General features: G+C 42.2%; 1 protein-coding gene across 2 annotated transcripts in view; it reads left to right on the top strand.

Annotated features, from left to right (window-relative positions):
- LOC122539342 (NEDD4 family-interacting protein 1-like) overlaps window positions 1-24,871 on the top strand; it is a 158,377-nt gene that overhangs the window by 100,870 nt on the left and 32,636 nt on the right. The window contains exon 5 of one of the 2 annotated variants that reach the window (XM_043674082.1): window positions 9,757-9,841. In XM_043674082.1, the coding sequence (XP_043530017.1) occupies window positions 9,757-9,841 (85 nt within the window). Of the gene's footprint in view, window positions 1-9,756; window positions 10,089-24,871 lie in introns of those variants that run through there. The other variant, XM_043674083.1, reaches the window with a different exon arrangement.

Below are 24,871 nucleotides of genomic sequence, written 5' to 3'. Positions count from 1 at the left end.
GTGCAGCTGACTGACTGTAATCACTGCCTCGTTTAGCTGACTGATTGTATTCACTGCCTTGCGACTGACTGACTGTATTCACTGCCTCGTGCGGCTGACTGACTGTAATCCCTGTCTCATGCAGCTGACTGAAGGTAATCACTGCCGCATGCGGCTGACTGACTGTAATCACTGCCTTGTGCGGCTGACAGTCTGTATTCACTGCCTTGTGCGGCTAACTGACGGTATTCACTGCCTTGTGCGGCTAACTGACGGTAATCACTGCCTCGTGTTCCTAACTGACTGTATTCACTGCCTCGTGCAGCTGACTGACTGTAATCACTGCCTCCTGTGGCTGACTGACTGTAATCACTGCCTCGTGCGGCTAACTGACGGTAATCACTGCCTCGTGTTGCTAACTGACTGTAATCACTGCCTCGTGTAGCTGACTGACTGTAATTCTCTGCCTCATGCAGCTGACTGACTGTATTCACTGCCTCGTGCGGCTGACTGACTGTAATCACTGCCTCGTGTGGATGACTGCGTGTAATCACTGACTGACTGTATTCACTGCCTCGTATGGCTGACTGGCTGTAATCACTGCCTCGTGCAGCTGACTGACTGTAATCACTGCCTTGTGTAGCTGACTGATTGTATTCACTGCCTCATGCGGCTGACTGACTGTAATCACTGCCTCGTGTAGCTGACTGATTGTATTCACTGCCTCATGTGGCTGACTGACTATTGACTGCCTCGTGCGGCTGACTGACTGTAATCACTGCCTCGTGCGACTGCCTTTATTCGCTGCCTCCTGCGGCTAACTGACTTTATTCACTGCCTCATGCAACTGACTGACTGTAATCACTGCCTCGTGCGGCTGACTGACTGTAATCACTGCCTCATGTGACTGACAGTCTGTATTCACTGCCTCGTGTGGCTGACTGACTGTAATCACTGCCTCGTGTGGCTAAATCACTGTATTCACTGCCTCGTGCGGCTGACTGACTGTAATCACTACCTCGTGCGGCTGACTGACTGTGATCACTGCCTCGTGCGGCTGACTGACTGTAATCACTGCCTCATGTCGATGACTGACTGTAATCACTGCCTCGTGCGGCTGACTGACTGTAATCACTGCCTCGTGCAACTGACTGACTGTATTCACTGCCTCGTGCGGCTGACTGACTGTATTCACTGCCTTGTGCGGCTGACTGACTGTAATCACTGCCTCGTGTATCTGACTGTATTCACTGCCTCATGTGGCTGACTGACTGTAATCACTACCTCGTGCGGCTGACTGACTGTGATCACTGCCTCGTGCGGCTTACTGACTGTAATCACTGCCTCATGTCAATGACTGACTGTAATCACTGCCTCGTGCAGCTGACTGACTGTAATCACTGCCTCGTGCAACTGACTGACTGTATTCACTGCCTCGTGCGGCTGACTGACTGTAATCACTGCCTCGTGTAGCTGACTGTATTCACTGCCTCATGTGGCTGACTGACTGTAATCACTGCCTTGTGCAGTTGACTGACTGTAATCACTGCCTCGTGTGGATGACCGACTGCAATCACTGACTGACAGTATTCACTCCCTCGTGCACCAACTGACTGTAATCACTGCCTTGTGCAGCTGACTGACTGTAATCACTGCCTCGTGTGGATGACCGACTGTAATCACTGACTGACAGTATTCACTCCCTCGTGCACCAACTGACTGTAATCACTGCCTCGCGTGGATGACTGACTGTAATTACTGCTTTGTGTGGATGACTGGCTATAATCACTGCCTCATGTATCTGACTGACTGTAATGAACCCCTGGACTGATTTTGGAGTCTGCCCCTGACTGACTGTGTCCAGACATTCTGACTGAAGGGTGTTTCCCTGGAATTGACTGAGGACCACTCCCCCCAATCTGACAGCCATAGCCATTTGGTTGATGCCAGTGCAATGTGGTGTGTGCACAGCTGCCTTGTAGTGCAGGTGTGAGACTGGTATAGCATAGCATCATAAAGTAACATGTCCAGCCTTTGATGACTGCTGACCTGGGTTGTAATCCAGCTGGTGTTCTTCCTGCACTAAACTGTAAGGCATGTACTGTGAGTGTGTAATTTCTGGCTGAGCAGTCTAAACACAAAAATGGCAAGGCAAGGCTATAGGCATCTAGGTAGGCACCAAGTGAGTAAATGCAAAGAGAGCAAGTAAGCAACTCTGAGATACAGCCTCTTCCACCTCATGAGCTGGGTGCCTGTCCCTCTTGTAAAGTGGGGGTCAAGATTAGAGTGGCACGGTAGGTCAGGCAGCATCCGAGGAGCAGGAAAATCAACGTTTTGGGCAAAAGTCCTTCATCAGGAACATTGACTTTCCTGCTGCCTGACCTGCTGTGCTTTTCCAGCACCACTCTAATCTTGACTCTGATTTCCAGAATCTGTAGTACTCACTTTCTCCTCTTGTAAAGTATCCTTGCTACAGCATTTCAATGCCAGATGCCCATGTTCCAAAGTGCAGCACTAAAGTGCACCTCAAGTGGATCAGAGGTGTACCAGGATGATGCAGAGAGACGAACACATGTTAAATGCTGGCATCTGTGGACATGGGTATACACAGTCTCTGTCCATGGAATGTGCACTGGTATACTGGTGACTGGTGTCTAAGAATACACTTTAGAAACTCAACTTTGTCTCTACCCTTTACACTACTACTATTTTAGTCATTGTCAAGACAGCTCAGCTTGTCCATTATTACTAGTCAATAGTTCTTTCAGCTTCAACACAAAAGAGTTGAATTCTAGAGCTGGGGTGAAAATGATGACCATTGACATCAAGATAACATTTCACAAAGTGTGACATTAAGGGGTCCTCGCTGGCAAAACTAAGTGAGGTGGAATCAGAAGAAAGTCTTCACTAGCACAAAGGAAGATGGTTATGGTTGTTAGAAATTAATAATCTCATCAGCAGATAGGCTCTTAACATGTGTCTTGAAACAAAAACTGAAAATGCTGGAAATAGTGTGTCTGGCAGCATCTGTGGCAGGAGTGAGAAAGTTAACATTTCCCAATGACAATCTTAAGAAATGGAGAAAGATTGAGATGTAATAAGCTTTAAGCAAATGCAAGGATGAGAAGTGGGAAACAGAAGGAAGGTAACATCTCTAATAAAGTGGAAAGCAGGAACGTGAGAAAAGGATGTGTGATGCCTTGTAAGATGCTTGGTTCATTGTGTTGTTCATGATTCTGCCATTGACATCTCGTTGAGACATCTCTTTAGTTTTACTAATTCTATTATCACTCTATTTGGGCCATGCATCATCGATACCTTTATCATTTAATCTCTCCTGCCTTCCATTTTGACTCTTTCAAACCAACCCCCACTTTCAGTTACTAACACCCATAACATGTCAGACATTTTCCAGTTCTGATTAGAGATCATTATGTTGAAACAGTAATTCTATTCCCTAACCACAGGCTTGTTAATATTTTCTGTTTTGTTACTGAAGTTACCCTGGTATAATAAGTGGCAGAACTGTTCAGATATCAAAATATGTCTTCATGTTGTGTTGTTGAATAAGCATTTTTTGGTACTATGCACCTTGGTCAAATGTATTAAAACTACATTCTCTCCTGTAGGTTGTAGTGCTGGGATTAAATGGTTCTGTGCTATATTTTATCTTTTCTAACCCCAGATCTACTGGTAGATGTTTGGACTATTGGGCAATTTGTCTGATTTTTGTCTCTGAATCCAAAGTTCAAATTAATCTTAATGTTCATTGCTTTTTAGGGAAAAAAAAACAGTTGCACAGCATTGTATCAATGGTCCTTCTATAACCGGTTCTGCATAAGGATTACTGGTTTTGACCCAATATTCTAGGAACTGCTTGTGTATAAGTACATGATTTGCACTGGTCATTGGCATTGTTTGTTAAACACTAATTGAATGTGCATGCACCTTGTCATATTGAACCAGATTAAATGAAAGCTGAGACTGAAGGTCAAGTAGCTCTGATGCTGTGTCTGGTTTGACAAATTCATGCTCTAAAGTCACGGCAGTTCTAAATTTTTTAAACTGATTTCAGTAGGTTCTCTGTTTAACCATGGCTAAACTAGCTACTCTAAGGCTTATATCTACTTTGACATTACAGCATTGAAGTATTTCAAGTCACACTCGGCCTCGTATTTTGACACAGCAGGTTGCATTCTGCACTATACTCTTCAGAAAAATTCAGTGAATTAGAATCCTTGACAATAAATGCTTGCCACTCTGCATCTTAAAATATCGTTTTTGCTAATGTACCACGTCTGTAACCTTGGGCCAGCTCATGATCATGGTTCACTGTGTCATCATATTATTCACTGTTGCTGGGGATTCTGAATATTTTTCAAATTATTAAGTTGTTGTACTTGTTAAGAAAACAAAAATGTTGGCTGCAATCTAAGCAAAACTGGGAACAATTTATTAGGAAAAAATTGCACTGTGATTTTTTTTCTAAACCGTGGTTTCCTCCAGCACAAATTGTTTTCATTTAATGAAGGTGATTGTCAGTATTATTGTGGGTGACTACTTACCAACTTGTGGTTGTGTTCTCAAATAGTCATTTGTGGTTTCCTCCTTTTTGCGCTGGTTTTGATTTGGAGTTTCCTAGATGACACATCTTGTGGTGTCTTTTGGCGAGCAATCAACTGCTGTCGGTTGGCTGACTCATGTGTTCAATGGATGTGCTGCTTATTACATACCAAAAAGTATTGGATTTGATTGAAAACACAAACTGAACCAGGGTTGGCTTACGGGGAGGTTCGTCCTGCTTTTCAGCTGACATCACGCACTCCTTTTTCAACATGGCTTATTTCTGCAGGAGTTTGTGCAAGTACTTGGTCATTTTAACCCTATCCACACACTGGACACCAGGCAGGTGAGCTTTCCAAATTGCCCAGATCACTTACCTGCTCTGCAACCTCAAGGAGCTGACCAGTCACTGTTAACACTCACTTCTCTTCGAAAAATATAAGGAAAGTTGATGTTAATTGAGATTAAAATTGTAATAAAAAAATGTGAAATACACTGCTGACTTGCTGGCATCTATTTTACTATCGATAAAGGTAAGAGGTGCCCTACTGCAGTATCAGAGCAGGACTTTGTAGCGAGGCATCTAATGTAGCAATGGAGTATGGCCATGCCCAGTGAAGGATGATGGCAGCAGTGGTCATTGGCGAAGTGGCGGTCAGAGTCGAAGCCTTGCCAGATGGAGACCAGCAGCAATGGTTGGAGGTGAAGGTGGCTGGCAAACACAGGCAGGTCTCAGCCCAGTGTGGGAAAGCATGGCCAGCGCAGGGGAGAGTGAACCCTGTTGTGGAAAGTCCAGCTTGGAGCATCTGCAGGCCCATGGTTTAACAAAGGTCTGTCATGTTTGACTTCTTAAACTTTATTTCTTTATTTTTCCACTTCTATACGAAGAAAACTATAGTGCTGAATTTTTTCACTTATATCTTTATTTTTCTATTTCTGTAACTAAGATTTTGTGCCTAGGTATTTTGTATCTAAGATGGCGCTGAGTGTGGTGACATTGTGCACTTTTCACTGTTCTCCTGTATCCCATACTTGAGTACACGTGACAATAAAACCTAAATCTAGACTGAGTGTCACTCGTATTGGTGGGAGGCTCTATCATCTTGTAGGTAGCCTCAGGTATTGGGAGGGTGGGGTGATTCGGGTTCTGGGTTTCACAAAGCCAAGCCAACTTCTGCTCCACAAAAAGCCAAGTTCTCAGTTTGAAAAAGATTAAAGACTTATGCATGAAGATTCATTCTGCTTTGCACATTATCAATTGTATCTTTAGCTCAGCTTTACTACTCCTGTTAGGAATTTAACTCCTTCAATATCAGTGTTTGCTAAATTCACTTTATTCTTAACATTCACTCAACTTTGCAACGTTCTGATCATCAGAGCTTCTCAACCATAATGGGATTTCCTCTAAATTGTAATTTTTATTTGCATACTTTTCCTGAAGCAACATTGGAATAAGCAAAACAAAGAAGACACATGTGCCAATGTCAATATCCGAATCTCTCTTTAATTTTCTTTTGATTTTAATCTTTTGTCTTATAAATATCTGACCAACTCACACTTCAAATTACTAATGGTACCATCTGTCATTGTCTTGTGTACATCAAAAAGTGAATATAGGTTTAAAACTAAATTGTTTTTTTTTTCAGATCCAAGGAAGTGTAGTTTTGAAATTAGCTACTTTTGTGAGATAGGCATGTTCCTCCCTGGAAAAAAAGAGTTTTAAACTGCTTTTCTGATATGGACTACATTAAGGAAATTTTAAGGCTACTTTTAGTATATTCTGTTTAGAGAAAGCAAACTAAACAATTAAACAACAGTCCTTCTGTCTTGAAAAAGTTCTTTCTTTCCCATTGGCATCTCCAGGTGCCAGGTTTATAATTCTGCTTTTGATTGATGCAGATGAATCCTGTTCCATTGTCTTCAGTAAAGGTGCTTTGACAAGCTAATGCACTATGCAACACAATTGAAGGGACTTTTATTATAGAGTCATAGGGATGTACAGCATGGAAACAGACACTTCAGTCCAACTCGTTCATGCCGACCAGATATCCCAGCTTAATCTAGTCCCATTTGCCAGCACTTGGCCCACATCCCTTTAAACCCTTCCCATTCATATACCCATCCAGATGCCTCTTAAATGTTGCAATTGTACCAGCCTCCATCACTTCCTCTGGCAGCTCATTCCATACACGCACCACCCTCTGCATGAAAAAGTTGCCCCTTAGGTCTCTTTTATATCTTTCCCCTCTCACCCTCTAGTTCTGGACTCCCCAGTCCAAGGGAAAATACTTTGTCTATTTACCCTATCCATGCTCCTCATGATTTTATAAACCACTATAAGGTCACCCCTAGCCTCTGACGCTCCAGGGAAAACAGCCCCAGCCTATTCAACCTCTCCCTGGAGCTCAAACCCTCCAACCCTGGCAACATCCTTGTAAATCTTTCTGAACCCTTTCAAGTTTCATAATATCCTTTTGATAGGAAGGAGACCGGAATTGCATGCAATATTGCAAAAGTGGCCTAACCAATGTCCTGTACAATCACAACATATCCTCCCAACCTCTATACTCAATGCTCTGAGCAATAAAGGTTCCGGGTAATTGTATAATACCTACCTCTACATTAGGCATATTTGCTGTGTACCTTTTATGAAGATTCATTTCATTCCCTCATTATAAAGATTAAAATAGTGTAATTTTAAACACTAGGGATTATTTTGATGAAAGGATTTAAACCTATTTTCCTAATCAACCTGCCACTGTGCTAATAAGTCTCACCTGTTTACAATTCTGGTTTAATTTACTTGTAATGTGATTGGTAATTATCAAATTTTAAACTGGTCTGGATCAGCTTTTATAGACACCTTACAAGTTTACTATTCAAGCAATGAACAGCCACAAAATGCAAAATTCACAGGATAATATCCAGTTCCACCCACTGTACTGACCATTCACATTCCACAGCTTAATTATCAGCTCTTCAGGCAGCACTAAACATACACAGCTTACTAACCAGACTGGAGGCTGTTTTTAGATTAGATTACTTACAGTGTGGAAACAGGCCCTTCAGCCCAACAAGTCCACACCGACCCGCCGAAGCGTATACCACCTAGACTACCTAGACTCATACTCCTACATTTACCCCTTCACCAAACACTACGGGCAATTTGGCAATTTAGCATGGCCAATTCACCTAACCTGCACATTTTCAGATTGTGGGAGGAAACTGGAGCACCCGGAGGAAAGCCACGCAGACACGGGGAGAATGTGCAAACTCCAAACAGACAGTCACCTGAGGCGGGAATTGAACCCGTGTCTCTGGCGCTGTGAGGCAGCAGTGCTAAACACTCTGCCACTGTGCAGCCCACTGTTGCAGAGAAGCGAGCCCAGGACTGGAAGCTAAGGCGGGTAGGCAAGTCCCAAACTGTACATCAGTGTGGGAAGCATGTCCTGGAGGCAAGTCCCAGACTGGATGCTGTCACTTGGAGATGAGTCCCAGACAGGAGGAAGTCATGGGGAGGTGAGTCCAAGACGGGAGGAAGGCATGGGAGAAAGTGAGTCCCAGACTGGAGACCATCGCATGGAGGTGAGTCCCAGACTGGAGACCATCGCATGGAGGTGAGTCTCAGACTGGAGACCATCGCATGGAGGTGAGTCCCAGACTGGAGATCATCGCATGGAGGTGAATCCCAGACTGGAGACCATCGCATGGAGGTGAGTCCCAGACTGGAGATCATCGCATGGAGGTGAATCCCAGACTGGAGACCATCGCATGGAGGTGAGTCCCAGACTGGAGATCATCACATGGAGGTGAATCCCAGACTGGAGACCATCGCATGGAGGTGAGTCCCAGACTGGAGTTCATCACATGAAGGTGAATCTCAGACTGGAGACCATCACATGGAGGTGAGTCCCAGACTGGAGACCATCACATGGAGGTGAGTCTCAGACTGGAGACCATCGCATGGAGGTGAGTCTCAGACTGGAGGAAGTCACAGAGAGGTGAGGCCCAGACTAGAGGCCAGCATGGGGAGGTGAGGCCATTGTGGACTGGAGGCTGGCATGGGCGAAAGTGAGTCTCTGACTGGAGGCCAACCCAGGGAGGTGAGACCCAGACTAGATGCCAGCATGGGAAGGTGAGGCCCTTATGGACTGGAGGTGAAACCTTGAGTTTTGAAGCCTGGCATATCTGGAGACTTATTGTCTGGAGGCTAGGTGCTGGAATGGACTGGGGTGAAAAGATTTTAAACCAAGTACTTTTTTTTTCCTTTTTACTGTCATGCTGCACTTTTATTTATTATTCTTTCACATTTGTACCAAACAGTTAAGAATCTGTACCTAGGTATCTTATATCTAAGGTGGCACTGTAAGCAGCAACATTGCAAACTTTTCACTGCACTCATTCGAGTGCATGTGACAATGAAGCTAATTCAATTCAATTCAATGTTTATGGAACAGTACATGTGGTCTCCACTCACTCACTTCACCAAAAGTGTGACATGCTCAGGGATGTTTCAGCAAGGGCAGATGGGGGTCCCTGGAAGAGGAGATCTAGAGGATGAAGGATGTTCTGTACCCAAACTGAGGACAGCCCCTCTCTCCTGAAGCAGCGAGTGCTGCTCAGCTTAGCCACAAATCCTCCCTTCACCATTCCCTTTCTCCTGGTGACTCTGCAAAGACATTGAAAATGTTGGAGTAGCACAGCACCTTCTCTTTAAAGGTGAAGTGTTCAGAAAAATACTCAAATAAATGTTGATAGATTGTTGGTTAAGTCTTGACAAGGCTTCCCATATATGTGTTCAATCTCCAACAGCAAATAAACCGTGATTGTCATGTACCTTCAAATAGCATTCAAAATTATCTGCAACATATAGATCCCTCATCAGCTGATCACTTTTAGGAGGGGGCATTAGATAAAGCATCAGTCAACAAAAAGGTGTGCAAGCTGATTACAGAGTGCTGGGAGGCAATGTAGGTGACAATCTGCTGTTAAATGCTCCAGCAGGTGACTGTTCCTCGCATAAACCTCAATTCCTGTTTAATAAATGTCTTAACTTACGTATGGGTAAAGCTATCGTTTCAACTTGAGAGCACCACCTTGGCCGCATGGTAACCAGCAGAAAATAAAAAAAATGCTTCACGCACTGTTGATGTACTTCTTGTGATTTTTGAAGAGTGAGTCATACGTGTAACTTTACTCTTCTGTCTTTTACAGGGTTTGTGCTTTTTACAAGAGGTTTTGTCAACTATGCAAAAGTTCGGAAGATGACTGCCAAAATCGCCAGTTTGAAAAAGTCAAGGTTCCTTTTCATTTACTGATGGTAACAAATCATATCTGTTCAATGTCCAGTTACACTGGACCCGTTCATTTCTATATCATGAATAATTTTGATATTGTCTGCCATCTTAATTTTTAAAAATAAACAAACATAAACACTGGATTGAGAAAGGTAGGAGTCTGAAGGGTTTATTGCATTAAGGTTGCTCAGGAGTACTGACAGTATGTGCATTCTTTTTTTCGTTAACGGAGGAAATGATTAGCAGATGGAATATTGTCCTCAACCTTTGACCTTGGGCATGATTGAAGTTTGTCACTTAAAGCTGTAATCTTTCAACTACTGGCTGTGGTTTGATTTTTTTTAATGGAGTCAGGTTAACTCAAGAGACTTCTAAAAATTGCAGCCGGGTCCTAGATGAGGAAATCAAGTCTCCATTCCAGCAGATCCTATTATTATTGGTGTGGAGACGAGGCTGTAGCATCATGGAAAACCTGAGCATTTTATTACATTGCTGTCCTTGCTGATGAGGTGTAGTTAAACACAGTTCAATAATGACGGCAGATGATTGAATATGTAGGAAGTGCAAAACACAACAGGGATGGTGAGTCTGTACCCTCCACAAGATGCCTTGCAGCAACCCACCAAGGCTATTTCAATAGCACCTTCTAAATTCATGCCCACCAGCATTTAGTAGTACCAGGAAACAGATGGTTGGGAACCCGAGTACTTGCAAGTTCCCCTGCAAGTCACATACCATCTTGACTTGGGACTATGTCACTGTTCCTATACTGTCACTGGGTCAAAATCCCAGAACTCACTTGCTAACAGCAGTAGTAGGTGTACCGACTCTATAAAGACTGCAGTAAACTAACTCACCACCACCAAGTTAAGGACAATTAGGGATGGGCAATAAATGCTGGCCCAGCCAACAATGATTATATTCCATGAGCAACTTGAACTTAAACAAAATAATAAATCGAAAGTGGTAAGGTCTGCCGCATGATTTACACATCTGTCACTTTGGGAGATGGAGCAATCTATAGGGGCACAGAGGCAGGTTTTCTTTCCAGAGGATTGGCAGGAGGAGTCTTGTTGGTGCTCACTCACCCTTTGCTGCTGGGAGGGGTTAGATGGTGACATTGGGAACTCTCCTCAAGGCACTGACAGCTCATGGCCATTCCCAACAGCATCTCGGAGTAACTCCTATACACAGTAGCTGATCAACTGAATGCTGGTTTCCTTCTTTATAATGCTCCAGTGATGGTAGGTTAAGCACTCAATGACTGCCACTGTGCACTTGACTTCCTTAACATGCTACGTTGTTGACACAGCACGCAACCAGTGCTTTTTTAGGAGTTCCAACATTTTCATACAGAGCTGAACTGAAGTTGTTTACTGCATGGCTGACAGAGCTCCTGCAGTATGAAGCTGTCAACTGTTACCTATAAAATAATTAACATTAATTTGGAAAAAATATTTGCAGTTTTTAATATTACAGTAAGCAGAAGTGGATGCTTGTGTAAAACTCAAATTCCATGCACTTATTTTGTTCTAAATTTGATATGCATTTAATTTTTTTGTAGTGAGTACATTTTTAGCAAACATTACAGTTTAGAACTCTAGGATAATATTGATTTTCATTCAGCGAAATGTGGAAGAGATGCAGAAGAGATGGAAGAATCAATACACTTATTTCAATCAAAACTAAAGTTGCCTCTGGCCTTATGTGTGTATATAATCTAGGCCACAAAAATGTCCTCTCATACAATGCCAATCCTCTTCAAATATTCAATTGATTTCATGGCAGAGATGTTAGTATTTGTGATACGACTAAAAATTCTTTTCATTCATAAAATTAAAAGTAACCAAAAGAAAATCCATTAATTCATTATTGGACTTGGGATATATGTTCACACTCTTTGGAAGGCTAGTTGATGAGGTGAATTGTCACGTGGCCTTTCATTTCCAGACTTAGGGTTTGAATCCAATTTGTGTTATTTATGACAATACTGTATAAAACGAGTTTGTGCCATCTTAAGCTGTCTCCGAATCACCCAGGCCAAAACCTCATCACTAATTTGTACTCAACTGTTACTCTCACTTCAAGATAGTGAGTTCTTTCGAGATCTATATTTAGTCAGAGTAGTTTCAACATACTTGACATCAAAGTCTATAGAAATTAATGCTCAGTATCTTCCTGACACAACTCCAATGAGGATGGTATTAACTTTTTTCCCCACAATTCAAATTAATTCTAACAATTAACTGGATGTCTGCATACAGTATTGGTCATCTTATTTAAAGAACAATTTAAGTGCATTGGAAACAGGTCAGATAAAGTTCACCAGACAAATACCTGGAATGGGTGGGTTGTCCGATGAAGAAAGGTTGGACAGGGTAAGCTTATAACCAGTAGAATTCAGAAGAGTAAAAGCTGACATGATTGAAACTTGGCTGATTCTGAGGGATCACGACAGGGTAGATGGGCAGAGGATGTTTCCCCTTATGGGCGAATTAAGGATGAGGGGTCACTATTTCCAACTGAAAGTAGGTGAAGTCTTTTTTCACACAGGTTTGTAAGTCTTCAAAACTCACTTCTTCATAAAGGGTGGAAACAGAGTCTTTGAATTTTTTGTAAGGCAGATAGATTCTTTGTAAGCAACAGGATAAATTATTGGCTATAACAGGAACTTGAGGCTGCAAGCCAGGTGTGCTTCTGCTCCTCCTCCTTCCGTTCACAAAATTGCCACAAAGTATAAAAACTGGCGATAATGGATCAGCTGTCGATTATGCATCTTTCCTCTTTTTCATTTGAATTGATTATAAATTGAAAGAGATCTCTATTGGGTGGCCAATCAATGTTCACTACTGACCAAAGTAATAGTAGAAGGGCTGCAAGTAAAATCCAACCTGCATTGGGTATTCCTCAATGATGTTGGAAATCAGTTGTGCTCTCTGCAAGAAGCCAGATCTGAGCCTGGCAACGTCTCTTATAAGAATAATAATTTGTACAGGGTGTGGTCAGTTTTGGATTTGCTTTTTCCCTAATTTGACAGTTCTCATAAACTAAGGCCCGCATAAAGTCAGATCATAGAAAAACATGAAGACAAGGCCAGTTGGTCCTTTCAGTCTGCTCTGCCATTCAATCTAATCACTGATCATCCAACTCGATTCCTGTTCCTGCTTTCAGCCTGGAGGTGAGTTGGCAGAGAACAAAGAATCTTAAAAGCCTCAGAATTGATGGGCATGAGGTCATTCTCAGGTTTTTAGACTGAGCTTATTGCCTGGATCTTTGAACTTTGGGATCGGCATTAAACCATGAGCTTCCTCCATGTCATTTATGCCAACAGCCAGAGGGCGCTACATTTGAGCTTCCTCATGTAAATAAATAAAATGTTTGTAGTTCATCACTATACAAAATGACAGTAAAAACTGTACACGTTGCTGACACCACCACTATGCTCACCACAATCCCTACCCAAATTACTCATCCACATAACTGACTAAATTCCCTAAAAGATCCTTAGCAAAAACAGAACAATATAAAGGCAGATAGCTAACATGTGGCTTTATTGGTGACTTCCTCCAATCAACTTAATAGCATCTCTAACAAACATCATCAGTCACAACTTGCAACATAAATTCCACCTGGATACCAGCAGTGTTCAATGACATGGCAGTATAATGGACCTCTCCAAATTCTCCTTTAAGAGAATTCTATCATTCACCAACTGCATACCCAGAAACATTTTTGCCTCCTGCAGGAAGCCAGTATTGATTCTGAAACACAACCCCCTCACCCAATTTAATTGATATCAAAGAGAAAAGAGGAAGTTCTTCATTGACACATTTGGAGATGGAGTTATTGGAGGCCAGTTATCCCAGTCTCAGAATATTGCTGCATGACTTCCTCAAGATAGAATGCAAAGCTAAATATAATGGCCTTGTTTTATGAGAAATTACCAGATTTTCAAAAAGCCAATGTATATCTAGATTGCCTTGTACAATGCAAAAGAACAATAATAGTGGAGTTGTTCACTTATCATGGAGATCAAACTTTAAACTGTTAGGTTCCCAGAGAACAAGACAAGAGACAAGATGGCGGAAAGCTTTGGGCACAGTCAATCCATACTCACCTCTTCTTTTTGTCCCAAGCATAATACACTTACTAGCTATCATGTATCATATCTTGTGTCCTAAAATATTATTTTCTGAAATAAATGTATTCAATTTGCATTCAATGATTTGTTATCAACTGCATCGACTCAATCACGATGCACTTCCCATCTCACATTGATAATAATTCTGCAATTGACTCCCTATTCGAGCATCATCTGGTTCTGCAAAATTTAAAAAAAGCAAAAAAGGCAAATTGTGGTCGACAATGTGTAATCTCTTTAAAATCCTAAAACAGCAATCATGTCACCTTTCACCCTTCCCTTTTTCAATGAGAACATATGAACACTGTTCACAATCCAACCTCTCCATTCTGGTTTCTCTCTCCTGTGTTCTTTCAACAGTTGAAACTTTCTGTTTGCGTTGTGATGATCAGAGCTATTTGCAATGCTTGTTAGACTAAGGATTTATAAATTGTCAAGGTTACCTTTTTAAGCCTTTTAATACACCCTAAAAATGGATATATGTTTTAGAACCCCAGCACATATTGTTGGGATAGTTTCAATTTAACGCCAATCAGAAAACAGAGGATTTTGTTTTATTTCTCTGTGCATAATTATTTCTATTTAAATTATAACCTTTCTTCCAATTTCTGTCCCTGTATAAAATCCAGCTTCTCTTTACTGACTTGAACTTGTCACCTGTCAATCCAAATCCCAAATATTTTCAAATCTTGCTCTAACTTGTTCTGTTCAGCTTTAGAGCCCATCACTATCTATAGATTTGTATCATTTGCAAATTTTGTTACTGTGTCTGTGGGTCTTTTATGAAAATGTTAAGCAAGAGACGATCTAAATCAGACCTCCTGTGGAATAGGACTGCCAACAATGTCCCATGCTGATTACCCTCTGCATTCTACCAGTCAATCAATTACATGTAAATATTACAATTGTTAATATTTGCACTGATTTTATATTTTCAGTGCAATATTTCCAGAGGATCTGTATTAAATACCTAATGAAAATCAAGTTTCCTACATCCATTTCATTATTCCTATTATGCTCCTTCATCAAATTCTTCAAAGAAAACTATGTCCCTTCCATGGTTGGCACGGTGGCTCAGTGGTTACCACTGCTGCCGCACAGTGCCAAGGATCTGGGTTCGATTCCAGTCTCGGGCAACTGTCTGTGTGGAGTTTGCACTTTGTCCACTTGTCTGCGCGGGTTTGCTCTGGTTTCCTCCCACAACCCGAAGGTGTGCAGGTTAGGTGAATGGGCCATGCTAAATTGCCCATAGTGTTCAGGGATGTGTAGATTAGGTGTATTAGTCAGGGGTAAATGTAGAGTAATGGGAGAGTGAGTTACTCTTTGGAGGGTTGGTATGGACTTGTTGGGTCAAATACCTTGTTTCCACACTGTAGGGATTCTATGAACCCAAATCTTTTAGAATTTTATTTCTATCCCAATCTTTCATGATCATATTTTTAATAAGGGTTTCCATTACTTTACCCAAATGTATTCCAAACTCATTGGTGCCTTGTTCCTAGGTAACATTTTTTCTTCCTTGAAAGAAATAAAAATAGATGTAGTATCTGCCTTCTTTTAGCTGTCAGGCACCTTCCTAATATTTGGTGATCTTTAGGAGGATTAGGCCAGACTTCCTGTAATTTTCTCTACAATTTCCTCTAAAGATTTTAGATGTATCTTGACCAGACCCTGAGGTTTGTTTACTTGCACAGCTACATATTTACATTTCTGATTTGCAGGCATGTTAGAATTACAAAGGGTGCATATTCATAGAGTGAAATGGACTAAAATGCAAATAATGTCCCATTCATGCAATGTGAAAATACACAGAGAGATAGCATGTATGTAAAGTAAGTTTATTAGGCAGAGGTGGGTAAGTGGGTAGATGTTTCCAGGGTGTAGTTGGATCAGGGTCCAGTCAAGTTGGACTGAGAGACGGAGTGGGGCTGAGATTGAGGCTAAAGGAGTTCAGGATTGGGAGTGGGTGCAGGGAGTCTGGTTGGGCAGGGGATGTAGGATGGGTCGGTGGTCAGGTCAGGGCAGGCCAGAGTCTCTCATTTGGGAGCTGAGAGACTCTGCATTATAAATGAATTCATAGTACGTTGATCTGCATCGTATCAGACTTCCACTGGCTTGTGCCCTATGTGAACACAGTCAGTCTCATTATCGGAGACATTTAAAAAGAGCTGAACACTGTGCTTTCAGCTAACAAACAACTCCCCTTCTGACATTTTTTGACAGGTAAAATAACAGTAAACAGTATTTTTATTGGTGCAACAAGTTTAAAAAGTAATGTACATGATCTGGAAGAAGCTTTAGGCATTTATTGGACAATATTAGCATCACAGAAACATTGCAAAATGATTCCTGTTGCATAGATATAAGTTGTTCAGAAAAGTCACCACTGAGAGAAAAGGAGGTGATTGGTGTTGTGTATGAATTTGAGGTTCAATCAAGAGAAACCTGACAAAACAGGTAAACCACAATTGCTTTTGGTTGAGTTAATGATTAATAACATAATAAATGATTGCTGGAGGTATGCTAAAGACTACTTAGCCAGAGTGAAAATCTTCATTACAAAAAAGAGATACAAATGATGACTGATGAGGGATTAATTGTGGTCGTTGCAAATTTAGGAGCTTTGCTGGTGTATTGGTGGTGTACCTCTGGGCCAGGAAGTTTGATGAAGGGCTTTTGCCTGAAACGTCGATTTTTCCTGCTCCTCGGATGCTGCCTGACCTGCTGTGCTTTTCCAGCACCACTCTAAACTTGACTCTAATCTCCAACATCTGCAGTACCCACCTCCACCCAGGAGGCTTGAGTTCAGTCCGACCTAGTTCCAGGTGTGTGGCATAATATGCCTCAACAGGTTGATTAGAAACATCCAGTAGTTGAAACTTTCAGCTCAGCAAAAGTTGACTGATACATTAATACCTCAACTTGTATAATGGTGAAAGTATTTTGAGAGTTAACAGAAGATTAGAGGCTGTTTCATGACTCAGTTTGTAAAAGAGCCAAAAAGGAGAGAAAACATTCTGGATTTGATTATGAGTAAGATGCATAATCAGTTCTCCAGCAAAAAGGCTTTAAACTCCAGTAGTTGTAACGTGATCATGTTTGACATTACAGTAACCAGGGAGGAAAATAAAACCCAAACAACATTCCCAGTCTTTGGGATAGCCAACCTTTAAATGATTGTTGGTGTGGACATGGAAGACTCAAATATGAATGATGAGAATGGAGGAACTATGGAATTCTTTCAAAAGGTGACTCTGAATACAATGGATGAATGTGTGTTGATGCAAAGCCAAATATGTCAAGCTTCAAGGCAGTCCTGTGTGATTAATCACAATTACCCAAATGTTCACAAGAAAGAAGCAAATGACTTAAGGCTGCGAAGGAAAATAGCACTGGTAAGATGGATCCAAAGGGAACAATCCTCCTAACATCCAATTCTCACCTGCTGTTATGAAGTTCCCCTGGTATACATCATGTGATCTCTGAAGTCAACAAGACAAAGGCACATTCACTGAATACCTCACCACCTCCATTGGTTCGGACACACAGTCTCAAGAGATCACTTTACACTTTTGATATCTTCACACAAAAGACAAAACCTGCTAGATCAGAACTATTGTGGTAGGTTTGGAGTTGGAGGGGTTAATGTTGGAGGGGGCCCCTCCAGACAGCTGCTTCACACTAAGACCACACGCATACTTCCTTGGGCCACCATACATGAAGTCAGGATCAATAATTCCCCTGGGATGGATGATTGATGATTGTTGAAGATAATCCTGCAGTAGTATGTCCAGGCTCCTATGCAGCGGGTGGCATGGACCAGATCTCTCAACATATACAACAAAGCAGAATTGATTGACGTGCATTTTGTTTGAGGCCTTGACCAGATGTGACATTACCCTCTGGAAGGGCATAAACTGCAGTTCAACTGGAAAAGATATCAGTGGTGAAACAGATCTTTACTAAGTAAAAAAAATGACTGCAGATGCTGGAAACCAGATTCTGGATTAGTGGTGCTGGAAGAGCATAGCAGTTCAGGCAGCATCCGAGGAGCAGTAAAATCGATGTTTCGGGCAAAGGCCCTTCATCAGGAATACAGGCAGAGAGTTTGAAGGGTGGAGAGATTTCCGAGGCGGAAGATGAGGCGTTCTTCCTCCAGGCATCTGGTAGTGAGGGAGCGGCGGTGAAGGTGGCCCAGGACCTCCACGTCCTCGGCAGAGTGGGAAGGGGAGTTAAAATGTTAAAAGTGTGGTTGATTGGTGCGTGTGTCCCGGAGATGTTCCCTAAAGCGCTCTGCTAGGAGGTGTCCAGTCTCCCCAATGTAGAGGAGACCGCATCGGGAGCAACGGATACAATAAATAATATTGGTGGATGTGCAGGGAAAACTTTGATGGATGTGGAAGGCTCCTTTAGGGCCTTGGATGGAGGTGAGGGAGGAGGTGTGGGCGCAGGGTTTGCAATTTCTGCGGTGGCAGGGGGAAGGTGCCAGGATGGGATGGGAGGTCTTTACTGAGACTTTACTTTCTCTCATCAATCTCATAGATCTGCTGCATATTAAAAAAAAGTGGCAGAGATCAATCCAGCAATTATTCTCCTGTTACTGCAAAGAAACTGCTTGAAGAAATCAGAAACTACTGCATCTGCAACAGCAACATCAACAGCAGATAGCATTAGTTGCCGCACAGCCATAGAGTCATAGAGATGTACAGCATGGAAACAGACCCTTCGGTCCAACTCGTCCACACCAACCAGATATCCTAAATTAATCTAGTCCCATTTTCCAGCATTTTCCCCATATCCCTCTAAACCCTTCCTATTCATATATCCATCCAGATGCCTTTTAAATGTTGTTATTGTACCAGCCTCCACCACTTTCAGTTCATACACTATGTTTTGCATGAAAAAGTTGCCCCTTAGGTGCCTTTAAATTTTTCCCCTCTCACCTTAAACCTATGCCCTCTAGTTCTAGAATCCCCAAACATAGGGAGAAGATCTTGTCTACTCGCCCTATCCAAGCCCTTCATGGTTTCATAACCTTTGATAAAATCACCCGTCAGCCTCTGACACTTCAGGGAAAATAGCCCTAACCTATTCAGCCTTTCCTTATATCTCAAACCCTCCAACCTTTGCAGCATCCTTGTAACTTTTCTCTGTACACTTTCAAGTTTTACAACATCCTTCCTATAGCAGGGAGACCAGAATTACACACAGTAATTCAAAAGGGGCTTAACCAATGTCCTGTACAGCTGCAATATGACCTCCTAACTCCTAAACTCAATGCTCTGACCAATAATGGCAAGCATACCAAATGCCTCTTCAGTGTCCTATTTACCTGAGACTCCACTTTCCAGGAACTATAAACCGGCACTCTAAGGTCTCTTTGTTCAGCAGCACTCTCAGAAACTTACCATTAAGTGTATAAGTCCTGCCCTGATTTGCCTTTCCAAAATGCAGCACCTCACATTTATCTAAATTAAACTCTATCTGCCAATCATCAAACCATTGGCCTGTCTGATCAAGGTCCTGTTGTACTCTGAGGTAACCTTCTTCGCTGTCCGCTACACCTCCAATTTTGGTGTCATCTACAAACTTACTACCAGTACTTGCTATGTTCACATCCAAGTCATTTATATAAATGTCAAACAGTAGTGGAACCAGCACTGATCCTTGTGCCACACCACTGGTCACAGGCCTCCAGTCTGAAAAGCAATCCTGCACCACCACCCTCTGTCTTCTACCTTCAAGCCAGTTTTGTATCCAAATAGCTAGTTCTGTATTCCATGTAATTTCTGTATCCATGTAATCTAACCTTGCTAATCAGTCTACCATGAGGAACCTTATCGAATGCCTTACTGAAGCCCATATAGATCACATCCACTCCTCTGCCATCATCAATTCACTTTGTTACTCAAAAAAACTCAATCAAGTTATTGAGACATGATTGCTCATGCACAAAGCCATGTTGACTATCCCTAATCAGCCTTTGCCTTTGCAAATACATTCCCTCAGTATTCCCTCCAACAACTTGCTCACCACTGATGTCAGGTTCACTGGTCTATAGTTTCCTGGCTTTTCCTTACCACCTTACTTAAATAGTGGCACCATGTTAGCCAACCTCCAGTCTTCTGACACCCTCGCTGAAGCTGTCGATGATACAAATGTCTCAGCAAGGGACTCAACAATCACTTCCCCAGATTCCCACATAGTTCTAGGGTACACCTGATCGGGTCCTGGGGATTTATCCACCTTTGTGCACTTTGAGATGTCCAGCACCTCCTTCTCTATAATATAGACATTTTTCAGGATGTCACTATTTATTTCCCCACATTCTCTATCATCACCAGAAAGAGGAGCAGCAGATTAAAATCCACTATACAGGAGGAAAGCTCTGGTCTGGAATAGGATCTAGAGGCTTCAGTGCACCTATCTGAAAATGAGTGAGACCTGGTAAAGGTGAAAACTGATGGTATCCTGAACTATTGTTGCATACCTACACCCACTGCTGGATAACAACTTGCGGTCACAAGAACTGAATGGCAATCCTATCCTGGTACTCCTAAATGTTCCAGCTAACATTTAATTTGTGGGATCATTTCAAGGAGCTACTAGGGATTTATGTGCCACCTCTCAGTCCTCAACTCATTAGTGTAATTGGATGTCGCTGGTGCTCTCTTTGTAAGAGCTCACCAATAATCTAATTCTAACTTGACATGGCCAGTCAGTGGGGAAGCATGCATATTTCTAATCTTGATACAGGGTTTTGCTCCATCAGCCACCTAACTATTTCATTCAATGAGAATATAATTGTTGAATGGCTTACAGAGACACACATCCAATGATTACACTACAGGCATCAGTTCCCAGTGGTAAAAACAATGACTGCAGATGCTGGAAACCAGATTCTGGATTAGTGGTGCTGGAAGAGCACAGCAGTTCAGGCAGCATCCAAGGAGCAGCGAAATCGATGTTTCGGGCAAAAGCCCTTCATCAGGATGAAGGGCTTTTGCCCGAAACGTCGATTTCGCTGCTCCTTGGATGCTGCCTGAACTGCTGTGCTCTTCCAGCACCACTAATCCAAAATTAGTTCCCAGTGTAACTGCAATGTGGATGTTATTTCTTCTCAGGCACTTTACAAATTCATTGGCTGTATGAGGTCTGAACATGTCCCACACCAATAAACTGCATTATTTATGAATGACACTGGATCTTCATTCCATAAATTATGGGTCTATAACTTCACTCCACCTCCTGATGAAGGGCTTTTGCCCGAAACATCGATTTTGCCTGTCCTCGGATGCTGCCTGAATTGCTGTGCTCTTCCAGCACCACTGATCCAGAATCTGGTTTCCAGCATCTGCAGTCATTGTTTTTACCTCCACCTTCATCCATCCAATCATTATCATCGACATGAACAAAAACTCTTTTGTGTACTTGGAAGTCAGTATGGTGTTACATTTGAAAACTCTCATAGACTAATTTTGTTTGTCAAGTGTTGTGGGCTATTACCACTGGGAATCTTGACTTTTCCTGTCCTGTCATTTTCAATCTATTCCACTCTACAGCTGAGCAGATCAAAATTCATGGGCATTTCATCAATATTGCTGATGCAATTTACAGGAGCTTTTAGGATATGTGCCACATTAATCATGGGTGAATTTAATTTACCAGATTGGCAAAGGTAGCCTGAAACACATTCATTGAATATATTCAAGATGATTACTTAAAGAAGTATGCTCTAGAGTCAACCAGGGAGTAAATTATTCTAGACCTAGTCATGAGCATTGAGAAGGATTAATCAATAACCTGATAGTGAAGGAACATTGTGTTAACAGTGATCATAACATCATAGAATTTCATGCTTTTTTGAAGGGAATAAGAATAATGCTTGAAACTTAAATATAAGTAATAATAAAGGATTGAAGGCAGAGCTAACTAAAGTGAAACTAAGGCAAAAGTGGGTACTGCAGATGCTGGAGATCAGAGTCAAGATTAGAGTGGGTGCTGGAAAAGCATAGCAGGTCAGGCAGCATCTGAGGGGCAGGAAAATCAACGTTTCAGGCAAAAGCCCTTCATCAGGAAACTAAAGTGAAACTATGTTAACCATAGATAATACAGATGGAATTGCAGAACTTTAATAAGCTATTTAATATCTCAAAGCAAAGATTTATCCCAGTAAAAAGTAATGGTTCCTACAGATGAATGTATCATCTATGTGCAATCAAGGAAATTCTGAGTAGTATCAAAACGCTATAACACTCTTAAATTTGCAAACAGTTGTTGATCAGAAGATTGGACAGATGTTAGGAACCAAAAAACAATAGCTAAAAAAAGAAAGTGAAGATGACAGAAAACAATCTAACAGTATTTTTTTAAAATAATAAGAGTTTCCATAAATATATGAATAGGAAAAGGGTAACTAACCCTAGCGTTAGTCCTCTGGAGGGTAAATCTGGGATAACAAGGAATTGACAGAGGCATTGAACAGGTATATGGTGTCAGCCTTCCTTCACTGCAGAAGATGTCAAAATCCTTCCAAAACGATATGAAAATCAACAGGAGGCAGGACATTTTAACAATCACCATCACTAGGAAGAAGGTGGTTGAAAATTTAATGGCCCAGATTTTCTGATAGCAAGATAGTTGTTGCTGAAGTGTAGACTGAAGTTGTGAACCAAGACCATGCTAGTTTACTGCAAAGGAATTGCAAGGCATGGAGAAGCTCCCAATGGACATTTATCTAGTGTCTGGAAACATCCAAGGAACTCTCCAATTTTTAAATTGAAATTAGAGACTTCAGAGGGATCTGACTTCCTTAAGTTAATAGTTAGCCAGAAAATGTTAGAACAATTGAAAGGTACTCTAACTGCTGGTCAACTATTAAAGTGACACCTTTCCCTGACCCACCACTGGCCACTTCCTCACCCACAGATCTGACACACCCCGATCCAAAATTCAACTCTTCTACTGACCACATACATCCCACTCCACATAGACACCCACCTCTTGCCTCTTCTGACCCAAATCCAACACTCCAGGTGAACTGGACCAACCCATGGACACCCAACCCCCACTCACCAAACCTCTAAGGACAACTGACCACCACAAACACAACCATGCCGTCCCCCGATACTCTCCTAAAACTGACTTTCAACTCCCCAGCATTGCTCACAGATTCACCAATCCCCAACAAACACCTCCATGAACTGACCTGACTTAACCTGACTTTGCCTCTAGATCCACCCTGCCCATCTCCCCCTCATTGGTTGGAATCCACCTCAAAGTCTTACCCACTTGCATGCCACTCCACTCACCTACCACCATAGTCTCTTACCTATGTGTCACCCTACCAGTATGGCATTCTAGCCTCCTCCCAACACCCACCTGGCACCTATACCCCTCACATCACGTCCACCCTCTCCCCACTCATCTGGTACTCAGCCCTTTCAGTCACTTGTCATCTTACTTTGTACACATGGTTTTGAGTCAGAGGTAATACTTAGGCTGTGATAGTGGGAGATTCAGTGACTGTAATGCCATTGAGCATGATAAGGAGAAGATTAAATTCTCTTTTCTTTGAGAAAGTCACTGTTTGTTACTTGCACAGTGCAAATGTTGTCCACCTCTTGCTGAGTATGGACACAGATTACTGAAGTATTTGAGAAGTCATGAATGGTGCTAAACATTGGGCAAACATCAGCAAGCATCCCCAGTTCTGAACTTATGATGGAAGGAAGGTAATTGATGAAGCAGCTGAAGACGGTCCGTTCTAGGACACTGCCCTGAGAAACTCCTGCAGAGATCTGCTGAGACCGAAATGATTGACTTCCAACAACAACCAATTTCCTTTGTGCCAGCTATGACCCCAACCAATCAGGGGATTCCCATTGACTTAAACTTTGCTAGGGCTCCTGATGCCACACTTGATCACATGTGGCCTCAATGTCACAGGCAATCACTCTCACCTCACCTCTGGCGTTCAGCTGTTTCATCCATGTTTGGACCAAACAGGAACAAGTCTCAGTGTTGATTAGCCATGGTTGAATTCAAACTGTGTGTCCATCAGCATATTATTGCTGAACAAGTGCACTGTTAATAACATCTTCCATCACATTGCTGTTGATTGAATATGGACTGAAAGGACATCAATTGTTTGGGCTAGGTTTGTCCTACCTTTTGAATACAGGATATACCTGGGCAATTTTCCTGACCCTAACCCTATTGCTGGGTAGTTAGCAATGTTGTAACTGCACTGGAATAGCTTGGTTAGGCTCACGGCCAATTCTGAAGCACAATTATTCAGTATCGTTGCTGGAAAGTTGGCAGAGACAATCACTTAGAAGTGACATCCAGATGTGAGAAAGTGAGACTGAGTGGGAATAAACATTTTCATGCTGCCACACCTTCTTTCCCTGGTGAAGATGGTCTCCTGTTTGCCAAAGAAAATAATACAATTATTTCATTCTCAAAGTGATTGGAGAAGATCTCTCCTTACCCCTCCTCCCCACCACCGAACTCCTCACCAAAGTTGATGAGAAAATATAGAACTAACCTAATTTTATGTGAAGCTTTTTGCCTACTTCCTATTTCAGTTGAAATGTAATAATCTAGATGCGAGGAGAAAATGAGGACTGCAGCTGCTGGAGATCAGAGCTGAAAATGTGTTGCTGGAAAAGCGCAGCAGGTCAGGCAGCGTCCAAGGCGCAGGAGAATCGACGTTTTGGGCATGAGCCCTTCTTCAGGAATGAGGAAAGTGTGTCCAGCAGGCTAAGATAAAAGGTAGGGAGGAGGGACTTGGGGGAGGGGCGTTGGAAATGCGATAGCCTCCCCCCCCTCGAAATCAGCACCGCCTTCCTAACCTGCAATCTTCTTCCTGACCTCTCCGCCCCCACCC

This window comes from Chiloscyllium plagiosum, chromosome 32 (assembly GCF_004010195.1).
Source record: "Chiloscyllium plagiosum isolate BGI_BamShark_2017 chromosome 32, ASM401019v2, whole genome shotgun sequence".
Taxonomy (NCBI): Eukaryota; Metazoa; Chordata; class Chondrichthyes; order Orectolobiformes; family Hemiscylliidae; genus Chiloscyllium; species Chiloscyllium plagiosum.
The sequence above is the reverse complement of the archived record's forward strand: the minus strand, read 5'-3'. Positions and strand labels throughout refer to the sequence as shown.